Raw genomic sequence first — 11,639 nt, 5'->3', positions numbered from 1 at the left:
TACACACATATCTTCCAAACACACACACACACACACACACACACACACACACACACACACACACACACGTGTAACGATATGTGCAATAACCCATCTGTCTGAGGTTAGGTTTTGATCAGATACTGGGTTTGACCTCACAAACACAATCTGCTTTCAACTGCCACAGTCGGCAACACCTGGGATGTCAATGAGAAAAGGCGCGACAAGCATTTGAAACCTGCTGCTCCCATGATCAAGACAGTGGATAATTTCCCATTTAATGCATGAGATTCCAGTCTTAAGATCAGTGTAAAACCATTATCATAAAGCCAACCTCAAGGACGCTCAACTTCTCGCAGTGCAGAAATCCTCACTTTGCAGACTTCAGACAAGAAAGAGTTCCCATCTCTGGGTTAGTTTTCTTTTCAAGGTCACGGTGCATCACAAGCTCTCCATTTCCAGCCATCTGAGAGGATAGACAGCATGAAATACAATATATTTTATGTTAGATAAAACATCACACTGTTGTACTACACCATGAAGTAAAAACCTGGGTATTTTCTCACTGATGCCACACAGACTCATAGACTCACCACTTAATAACAGCATAAGTGGTCATTAAAGTGTTGAAGACAATAATCTTTATGAGCAGCAGCCTCATAACCAGGACAACCACTGTGTTTGTCCACACAGCAACATCTGGGGACCAAACCACACAGACCAACATAAGGAACATTTATAAATCAGAGAGGGATTTTATTTTTATTGTCTGCAAATAGTTACAACGCACCGTCTGTTTGTTCATATTCATCACAGATCTCGTCTTTATGATCTGAAATGACAGAAAATACAATAAAAGTCTACAATAAAACATAACATATTTTTGAGTAGAATGTTCAGAAACCAAATTTACGATCAGCTGAAGTCCTACCTCCTAATGAGCTGATGTGGTGTCTCCTGGTGACTTTGTGGCGTCGTCTGTGATTCACAGAGCAGCTGTACGATGGCCAGTCACCGGTCGCCACCGTGATGATCGCCATGGCGCTGCTGCCACGATGCTTCCTGTTTACAGTGATGCTGTATGGCGAGCTGGACATGTGGCCTTCTGATGTTGACCTCCAGCTGACCTCTAGGTGTCCTCTCCTGAAGTCACTCACCATACAGACCAGCAGGGTCAAGCCCAGCCTCTCCCCTGACAGGTGGACCGGAGGGGCCAGAGATGCCAGCACATCACCCTCCACCCCTCCTGAAGGATGATGGAGGTCAACATGAAGACAAAAATTAAGATGCAGAGAGAGCTCGATCCAACAGAAGAAATATTGCAATGTTGCACAGAAAATGTATATAATAGATGTAGATATGAGGCTTTTTGTTTAAAAATGGCATGTTTGCTGCTGCTTATAAGGACAGAATTTCAAACATGGGCATTGAAATAGCACTGTTACATATTAGTGTGCAACACTTAATAATTGAATCCTACATGCATTTAACATTACTGTCAGATAATACTCCAAATCTGTCAGTCATTTGTTTAATCCCTCTGATCTGGATGTTTTAAATCCACGAGGAGTCAATACTTCTCTCTGTTGGCTGCTATAGGATAGAGGTTATTATATGTTCTATAGATTTCCAAGCTCTTTGGGGCTAATTTTTAATTTTAGGCTATAAAAATATAAATAGTTTTATACTGACATGACTTCCAACAGCCACTGATTAAACTTAAATACAGCAGTCATGCATCAGATGTTAAGTTTTCTTGCCTATTGATTCATTTTTGACTGTAAATAAATATATAAATATAAATAAATATAAATCCTATGGTAATCATGCATTGTAAATTTAAAGCTCTTACCTGTCCATAAATAGATGATAGGCAGGTAAAATAGTCCCCTGGTTGGCTCAGTCATGTCTGCTTTGTTGGAGTAGCTTCAGTGCCTCGACTGTGTGTGTGTGTGTGTGTGTGTGTGTGTGTGTGTATGTGTGTGTGTGTGTTTGTGCACCTTGTGTATTTGTGAGCATGTGGAATGGGGGCATGCTGTTTGGCTTTGCCAGGAGCATTGCATTATGGGAGATTGACATGTCACATTGTTGTGACCTTATACTAACAATGAGCCCCCCCACAGCCCCTCCACACCACACACATACAAACAAACAACCCCAAACACACACAAGCAGAGGGAGAGAAAGGTAGGGAGACAGTATTAGCTCTTAGCTCTCACATACATATTGTCTGTGTGTGTGTGTGCGTGTGAACTTTATTTGCATTTATAAAGAGGACAAAAACTGAGGAGTCATTTCAATAACTGGAGAACACCTGCACATGGCTGTTAGCTCTGAGGTAAGAAACTGATCATATCAACACACCTAGAACAGTAGACAGTACTGTTGTAGGGTACACCTGCGTGTACACACACACACACACACACACACACACACACACACACACACACACACAGTAATACTTTATGCTTCAGCAGTGGGCGGGAGCTGAAAAGAGAAAGTGAAACTAAACAGCAGGAACATGAGGGAAGGATGATGAAGCTAAAATGACCGAGGTAAACCTTTTTGACAATTTCTATTTGATTTCTGTTAAAACATGACCTCTACAGCAGGATGAGCATTCATTTACTAACTGTAACTTCATCTTTCACATTCAGTTACAAGGAGTCAGTTGTAACTATTATAATTGATCATTATCAGCATGTTACAGCACAACTACAGCCTGTGCAGCCTGATTTGAACTGCAGTTATGCTTCTGCAGCTGTTGTCACCTCACAGTTATAGCTGTGTCCTCATCCTGCTTTGTCCGTATGGAAAATCATGTGGGCTGTTTGTCACGTGTTTGAGTCTCCTTCAGCCTGATGTGTGTTGTTGTTGGGGCCTGAAACTAAAGCTCTGTGTTCCACATTGAACTGACCACTCGACAGAATTGTGAGCACAATAGTACGGGATGCCTGCAATGTCCAAACATGAACACTTTACCCTGTATGTAGAAACAGGTTTGTTACACTGCAAGCTGTAGCTTTATAGGTTTGTGGCAGGTGAATCATTTGTAGGATAACAATTTAACAGTGGTAGTAAATGTTACGTCCAGGTTTCATAGTGAATATAGTGACCTTTGAAAGTATTACCACAACCATAAACCCGGCAAGAGGAAGGAAGACATCAGTGGTGAGGCACAATAAATGTGAACATTTTGGATAAGACTCTACTACAACATAGAGAGAACAGTGGTATTACTTTTGTTAGTTATTTGGATCTCCATTAGCCACTACCAAGGTAGCAACTACACTTCCTGAAGCCCACACAAGTAACATTGCATCATAATGTAGAACAAATATGTAATAACAGTAAAACAAATAATGTATATAACAAATAATGACAATACTTTAACAATGACAAGTACCCATACTATATCTAAATAAACATCATACACAGTGACTAAGGAAATAAAATAACAAAGAGAGTTCCTCATTAATGATCATGTAGACAGATGTCATGTGACAAAGCATGTCCTGTTTGGAGAAGGGCTGGTGTTTAGTGCCATCAAATCATTTTTGAACTTCTTTTTTATGCCTCCATGCCGATGATAGCTGTAGCCGGAAGCTTTACGTTTTTGGTTTGTACATCCATGTGTCCATCCAATATTCGTGTCCACGATATCTCAAAAAGGCCTTGAGGGAATTTCTTCAAAGCAAACGTCTCTGTGGACTCAACGATGAACTGATTAGAATTTGGTGGTCAAACATCAAGGGCACTGTGACCTTGTGTTTTTACCCATAACTCAAGAATTATTATGCTAATTATGACAAAACATCATACAAATGTCTGATAGGAAATAATGATGAAGTGACGACATTTTATATCCAAAAGGTCAAAGGTCAGCTTTAGTGTACAGCAACTCCTTGATTTTGTCTGCCATAGCACTTTCGCCACTTATGACTCCGTATTAATTACAGCAATGTATGTGTTAATCCACTGAGGTTTGTAACTGCATGAGGAGGTTTCAAGCATAGAGCCAGCATCTTTTTGGTAGTAGTGATGTCTGTTAGGAGAATACATCTATTCAAATGTGAGCACAACTACATAACACAACTACATCCAGTATATGAGACAGAGTAGCACACACCTTGCCTCACATCCTTGCATTCCCAGTACATATCTATGTAAGTACCTGTAAGCCCATTGGAGCTCAAGGTGCAGTTTGGAGATGAGCACTGTTTCATCTTCAATGTCTAATTAATAATAATAATTTTACCTTTTAAATGTGTAATGTCTAATGGCAAACAATTCCATATTTTCATTACTCTGAACATAAGAGTATGTTGCCTGTAGTTTTTTAAGGAGGAAGCGAAAACAACCTCTTGATGCATTCCCGATATTAAAGTTAGGGTCATTTCCACTATAAGGAAATTGATGGCAAAGACAAGAAAATATTTCTCATAAAACAGAGCAAAGAAATACCCATATTGCCCTTCACCCGTGGTATAAATGTTCCATTTAGAGATGCATGTGTTGTTTTCTTAATTCTGCTTTCTTGTCTTTCAGATTTAAGGTCCTGACATTTTTGACCTAGCCATGTTATGGTTGCGTGACATCTAAACAGATCATCCCGGCAGGCATTCAGCACTCACATCAGGTGGTCCTTCATCGCTCCTCATGTTTCGGATGTGACCAATTTCAATACTAGCTGCCAGCCTGACACACGGTTGGCTTTGTTTTACTTTTAATCAGTGGTTGAAAGACATTTCCTCTACAATGGGCTTGTTGAGGCTGTTAGTGCTGTCTCTGTTCCATGTGTCTCTGGTGAGTTCTCAGCCCACCGAGAGGTCACAACAGGCGTCAAGCCCTCCTCACCCTGCAGGAGAACAGTCTCCTTTGGGTTCTGACAATCTGTCTTTTCCTTGGAGTCGTCTTCGCCTGCCAAGGTGCCCTTCACACTTGTTTTTAAACATTCAGGAAATTCACAAGAAAATTGCCGTCCCCTGTCTTCGATTCATTGATTTAATAAGTGTTCCTTTATCTCAGGTACATCATTCCTCTGCACTACCGTCTCCTCCTGCACCCAAACCTCACAAGTCTCAGTTTCACCGGCTCAGTGCAAATCCAGATTGACGTCCAGAACAATACAAACTGGGTTGTGTTACACAGCAAGAATTTGCAGATTTCCCAAGCCACGATATTGGATGAGAACTTTTCTCATCTATCTGATCGGGTAGTTGTATAATGTTAAACAGTTATTATTACAGATTAGAGAATTGGTCAGTGTCAACTACAGTGGGACCAACTTCTTTCCATCTCTTCTGTTCCAGGTTCTTCCAGTTCTTCATAATCCCTCTCATGAGCAGATTGGCATCTTCTCTCCCAGGGTGCTCAGCAGTGGGCAAAAGTATTTTCTGTACATTGAGTTTGGGGCAGAACTTGCAGATGGTTTCTATGGCTTCTATAAGAGCACCTACAGAACCAGCACCGGAGAGACCAGGTTAGACCGGATAGACTGTTTCACTTTAAGCTTGGTAAAATATCTTAAACATACAGGGTGATTCCAACTACATTTCTATTGTCTTTACAAAACAAAAAGTATCTGCTGACGTCTCTTTTCAGAACTTTAGCTTCAACTCACTTTGAGCCCACGAGTGCTCGGATGGCGTTCCCCTGTTTTGATGAGCCGAGCTTCAAAGCCAACTTCTCTGTACGGATCAGGAGGAGTCCAGAGTACATTTCTCTGTCCAACATGCCTATAGTGAGTGCGGCATGTATGCTAGTTATCACACATATTTAGATGTGTGTGAAAAATGGCTACAATTAACCTTTTGTGTACATCAGGTCAAGACGGTTGAAGTAAACGACGGCCTGCTTGAGGACCAGTTTGACACAAGTGTCAAGATGAGCACGTACCTTTTCGCTTTTGTCATCTGTGACTTCAAATCTGTCACTGCAACAACATCGTCTGGGGTGCAGGTTAGTGTTTTCTCGATGGCAATATTTGAATATGTGTGTGTGTGTGTGTGTGTGTGTGTGTGTGTGTGTGTGTGTGTCAAGGACATGTTGTTTTTTTATGCACTGTTGTGTGCCTGTAGGTGTCCATTTATGCCGCCCCTGAGAAGTGGCTGCAAACCCACTATGCCCTGGAGGTTGCTGTCAAAATGCTGGACTTCTACGAAGAGTATTTCAACATCCACTATCCTCTACCTAAACAGGGTTTGTTCGTTTTCCTGTAACTACTTTATATTGTCTGTCATTTCCCCCTCTTTACCCCGTCACATTCTGTCCTCTGACCTGTATTTTCCCTCTCTCAGATCTGATAGCCATCCCAGACTTTGAATCTGGTGCAATGGAGAACTGGGGTCTGACCACTTATAGAGAGACCAGCCTTCTCTTTGATCCCCTCACATCCTCCATTTCTGATGAACTCTGGGTAACTATGGTGATTGGCCATGAGCTTGCCCATCAGGTGAGTGTCACTTTTTATCTGCAGGAGTCTAAGTGTGTGTTTGGTTTCAATAGCTCAGATGCTCATTTATAAAATCATTACATACATAGTAAATGCAGAATGCTAAAATTCAATATGTGTCTTACCTGCAGTGGTTTGGTAACTTGGTAACCATGGAGTGGTGGAACGACATCTGGCTGAATGAAGGCTTTGCTAGATACATGGAGTACATTTCAGTGGAGGCCACCTACCCTGACCTCAAAGTGGTGTGTGTTCTGTTTAATCTGAGAATCAACATCATTGATTGATAGTCATATATTAATATGAAGCCTTGGAGAGAGTGCTGTTCTGATTCCGTTCTGTGCACAATCCTGCAGGAGGAATATCTACTGCACACCTGCTTTGCAGCAGTCGGTTACGATTCACTGAACTCCTCTCGGCCAATATCCAACCCAGCAGAGAACCCCACTCAGATCAAACAGATGTTTGACACAATCTCCTACGATAAAGTATGCTTTCAGTCTCATACACATGTTGCGCACAAGTCACAAGTGGTTACTTAACTATAAATGGAAATTCATTATGAGTATGTTATCTGTGGAAATGTATTACCTACATAATCAGAGATATGTAAAACAAATATAGTCAATTTAAAAAAAAAGGTATTTATGTTACCCTCTTCTGATTGGCCTGGTCATGTTTGAAATTATTGGAAAACAGCCTCTAAACACACTGGTGACTGCATAACTATGGATCTCTATAACAATATTGTAACGGAAAATATATCTTTTTCACTTTTATGACTAACACTGTTAAAACTGCTTTGAAACCAACCTGCAGCAAAACTTGTCATGGCTCACTGACTGAATAAAGCTTTTCTTTCTCTCCCACCAGGGAGCATGTGTTCTGCACATGCTGCGACACTTTCTGACAGATGATGTGTTCCAGCGGGGGATAGTACGATACCTCCGCAAATACAGCTACAGAAATGCACACAATCAGGACCTGTGGGACAGCCTAGCCAATGTACAAACACAAATTACATTCAATTTTAAATTCACTGTGGCATCAATTAATAATTATTTTATGTCTTTAAGTTTTAGTCCATATATTAGAAATCTGGTATTTATGCCATTTATGCTAAGCATTTCATAATGGATGCTGTAGTGTTTTAGATTTTGTTTTTTAAATCCAAACAGTCATAGCTTACCATTTATTTAATTTTGGATAAATCAATTTGCATAAATCAATTTGCTGAGACTTGAAGGTTCCATAAAGTAGGTAATTAATCAAAATGAACATCATGTCTGCTTTTATTGACATCAAAGTTATGTTATCTTTGGTCAGTAATTCAATTGTAAGTGATTTTAAAAGAATACACTGCCCTGCCATGCATCAATAACAAAACACTGACAAAAATTAAAGCAGACGTGGTGCCCATTGTGATGGATTACCAATCTCAAACAAGTTAAAGTCTCTCAAAGTTAGTTGATCTGTACTGAATAGGAATTTAATTGAACAGCTGCCTTTGTGATGTAAGGTACATGTGATTTGCAAAATGTTTGTGTTGTATTCCAGACATGCTCTGAGGAGGACTTCATCTCTGGAAAACACTGTTACAGCAGTGGCCAGGCCGCCAAGAATGCAGTGAGTAAACATATAAACATCCACTAATTGACCTCTTGTCATGCATTTCCTCTTACTGCATACATTTTACATTGTGTTAAGATTTTTTTCTGACTTCATGATGTGGTGTGATTGCATGTGTTTTCTCCTACAGTACCTGTATGCAGGGGAACACCTGGATCTGACAGCCATGATGAACACTTGGACTCTGCAAAAAGGTATTCCACTGGTAACTGTGAGAAGGAAAGGGCCCTATCTGCTGCTGAGACAGGACAGGTTCCTGAGGACAGTGATGCCCTCTGACCCTCTCTGGTCCACACTGCAACAGGGGTGAGCATACACCTGTGCATTTTTTTTTTTTTTACTATTAAGTTCTTTTGTTTGATGGAAATATTTGCTTGTTTGCATGTTTTTAATGTTTTGTGCGAACAAAATGTGCCATTTTGGCCAGCCACTTTCAGTTCAGGCCTGTGTGTGAACTGTTTAACTTCTGAATGGATAAATATGTTTAAGCAAATGAAAAAAACGGAACTCTGTCTTTTGCTTTTGCATACACACACCCACTATTACCTTTAATTTGAAGTTACTTGAGTTTTTTTTTGTAAATTATGCTCTCTTTTCTTGTATAGTTTCCTTTGGCATATCCCTCTGACATACAAGACAGATGCTTCCAGCACTATCCACAGACACCTGATGACAACACAAACAGGTAACAGGGAAGAGAGAGACTGTGCCAAGTATAATTCATGCATATCTTCACCTTTGCTTTGCCATTATATTGTTTATCATCCTCTTTTTATGTCTAATGTAGACAGCATACATATTGGAGAGGATGTCAGCTGGGTGAAAGTAAACACTGACATGACAGGCTATTATGTGGTTCATTACGAGGACGGTGGTTGGGACGAGATGGTAAAACTACTGAGGGAAAACCACACTACTCTGAGCTACAAAGACAGGACTCACTTGATACACAACGCATTTCAACTGATCACGTAAGCATCTCTGTGTGTTTGTGTGAGACACCAAGACAGACAGTGGTAGTTTTTTTCTGTAGTTACACAAAGCAGCTTTAATTAATTAATAATTAATCCCACCTGAAATAGCACCTAACCTTTTAGATATTCTTGTATGTCTCTAAAGGGCAGGTCATCTGCCGCTCAATAAAGCCTTGGACCTGATTGGTTACCTGCAATTGGAGACACACACTGTGCCTCTCCTCCAAGGACTGGGCTATCTGGAGGCCTTTTATCAGATGGTTGAGAAAAGGAATGAATTTGACATAACCACTAATCTGGGGGTAAGAAGACAAGAGTGCTCATTTAGTATGATGATGATGATGCCAATGTTGGTATGACATGCAGTTAAGTTCATGTGAGATGACGTTTCTCTGTGTGCAGACGTACATCCTGCGATTCTTCCGTGCAGTCATTGACCAGCAGACGTGGAGTGAAAGCGGCTCTGTGTCGGAGCGACGGCTGAGGTCAGAGCTCCTGTCACTGGCTTGTCACCTGGATGACCCTCCCTGTCTGGAGAGGGCACGTCAGAGCTTCAAAGACTGGCTTCAGTCCAATGGCACACTCAAGTACGTCCGTCTAAATTATATTTAAACACACATCATGATCAGTCAACAACCACATAAACAGCATGCTATTCTCTGAGCTTGGCTGGACCATACAATTTGATATTTCGTCATGTCTTAATGTGCATGTCTCTGCTTGTGTGCACCTCTAGCTTGCCAACTGACGTGGTGGAGACGGTGTTTTCAGTCGGAGCTCAGGATGACCATGGCTGGGCTTCACTCTTACGCACATATAACATCTCCATGTCTGCGGCACAAAAACGCAAAATCCTGTTTGCTTTGACCTGCAGCAAAGACACAGACAAACTACACAGGTACATCAGCTCCCGCTTACATTTTACACAGAGTTAATGCTGCCACCATGTGGCAAATATTGGGTATTGTGTCACTGTACTGCAGCCAACGTTTTCTCTATGTTCCAGATGTGCTAAATAACTGTCAGTGAAGGCTCTTCAAGTGATGGCAGATAATGTAGCATTAATACAGCAGGTTATATTTTGTGTTTATGCTGCAGACTGCTGGACTTAGGTCTTGAAGGGAAGGTGATTCGATCCCAGGACCTCTCCAGTCTCATAATGATGGTGGCCAGGAACCCGCGGGGACATCACCTTGCCTGGAACTTTGTCAAAAAGAACTGGGACACACTGGTTCAAAAGTAAGTGCATCACAATGGAGATAATGTGAATGACAAAATAAGTAAAATAAGTCAACCCATGTGAACTATGAAATGCTATGAAAATGCAGTTTTCCTTACTCTTGTAAAACATAACAATAATATCCTACCCAATATATATCCTCTGTAAAAGTGCTTTGTACTCATCGAGCTGGTGTGAGCTGGATGCAAAAGCACTGTGTAAACCAGTAAGACCTGCCTTTTTAATGGCGTCCATGCCATTTAATAACAAGTGGAACAGGTTTTCAATTTAGTGATGACCTGATTATACCACAAGCAACACATTGGGTAGTTGACTCTACAACTATGACAGCAGATTATCAATCTGTGACTGTCCTCGCTATTGTCCTTCTGCTTTGCAGGTTCCAGTTGGGCTCATCTTGCATTCAAAACATCATCATTGGCACCACGGGCCAGTTTTCATCTCCAGAGGAACTCACTGAAGTAAATGCCCTCTTATATCTTGAAGTAATATATAAGGCAGTTTAGAAATTACCAATATTTCAACATGCTATTGGTGTTTTGGCTGGCATTGGCTATATTAGTGATAGTGATGGTAATAGGGTGATGGCTGTGTCTGAGAAACGTAACCTGTTTCGCAGCTGCATTTGTAGTTGAACAGAAATTCTAATTGTTGTCTTTCACTTATGTGGTTTTGTGTTTCTGTAAATGTGTTTGATTCTCAGGTGCAGTTGTTCTTTGAGTCCATCAAAGAGCAGGCATCTCAGCTGAGAGCTACTCAGGTTGCCCTGGACAACATGCAGAAAAATGTGCGCTGGTTTCAGAGGAACCTAGAACCTCTTAGAAACTGGCTGATCGAGCAAATGAAGTGAAAGACAGCAGAGGGAGAGAGGTGGTGGTTGGCAAATGCTTAGGAAGACAGTTTTTAAAGTTGTATGTGTGTTTAATGTGTCTAACTGTAATGCGCTTGACACCATTGAAGAGTTGACCGTTTTTTTATGAATAAGTGTGTTTTGTAAATTTTCAGGGAATCTTTTTGTTAGACTAAATAATGTTACTGGTAGAAATGCCAGCTGAGCAGTAGTGGTGTGTTAGAAGCGCTGTGTGTGTGTGTGTGTGTGTGTGGGTGTGTGTGTGTGTGTGTGTGGGTGTGGGTGTGGGTGTGTGTGTGAGAGAGAGAGTGAGAGAGAGATTGAAAGAGAGATTAAATGCTGTGTAACTGGATGCTTTACCAAAAAGACAATAAAAGNGTGGGTGTGTGTGTGAAAGAGAGAGTGAGAGAGAGATTGAAAGAGAGATTAAATGCTGTGTAACTGGATGCTTTACCAAAAAGACAATAAAAGTGTTCATTGTACCTCTTGGTACCTTTGTGTGTGTTGTAACTG

General features: G+C 41.0%; 1 protein-coding gene across 1 annotated transcript; it reads left to right on the top strand.

Annotated features, from left to right (window-relative positions):
• Positions 1–2,453: 2,453 nt before the first annotated feature.
• Positions 2,454–11,506, top strand: erap2 (endoplasmic reticulum aminopeptidase 2). Its single transcript, XM_050051090.1, has 21 exons — positions 2,454–2,534; positions 4,528–4,907; positions 5,008–5,194; positions 5,292–5,461; positions 5,584–5,722; positions 5,806–5,940; positions 6,060–6,180; positions 6,279–6,433; positions 6,565–6,678; positions 6,790–6,921; positions 7,307–7,438; positions 7,991–8,059; positions 8,193–8,368; positions 8,668–8,747; positions 8,850–9,033; positions 9,182–9,338; positions 9,439–9,623; positions 9,773–9,934; positions 10,135–10,275; positions 10,656–10,737; positions 10,980–11,506. The coding sequence occupies exons 2-21, from the start codon at positions 4,738–4,740 to the stop codon at positions 11,124–11,126; spliced, it is 2,838 nt and encodes a 945-aa protein (XP_049907047.1). The 5' UTR covers positions 2,454–2,534; positions 4,528–4,737; the 3' UTR covers positions 11,127–11,506.
• The last annotated feature ends 133 nt before the right edge of the window (positions 11,507–11,639 follow it).

The sequence above is a fragment of the Epinephelus moara genome, chromosome 8 (assembly GCF_006386435.1).
Source record: "Epinephelus moara isolate mb chromosome 8, YSFRI_EMoa_1.0, whole genome shotgun sequence".
In the NCBI taxonomy this organism is placed as follows: Eukaryota; Metazoa; Chordata; class Actinopteri; order Perciformes; family Serranidae; genus Epinephelus; species Epinephelus moara.
The sequence above is the reverse complement of the archived record's forward strand: the minus strand, read 5'-3'. Positions and strand labels throughout refer to the sequence as shown.

What these genes read in the sequence shown, in the direction of transcription:
- erap2 (XM_050051090.1), top strand. Translation starts at nt 4,738, where the DNA reads ATGGGCTTGTTGAGGCTGTTAGTGCTGTCTCTGTTCCATGTGTCTCTG. An exon ending in TGTGGGACAGCCTAGCCAAT is followed by an intron (nt 7,439 to 7,990) that starts GTACAAACACAA and finishes GTTGTATTCCAG; the next exon opens with ACATGCTCTGAGGAGGACTT. An exon ending in CTCCAGAGGAACTCACTGAA is followed by an intron (nt 10,738 to 10,979) that starts GTAAATGCCCTC and finishes TTTGATTCTCAG; the next exon opens with GTGCAGTTGTTCTTTGAGTC.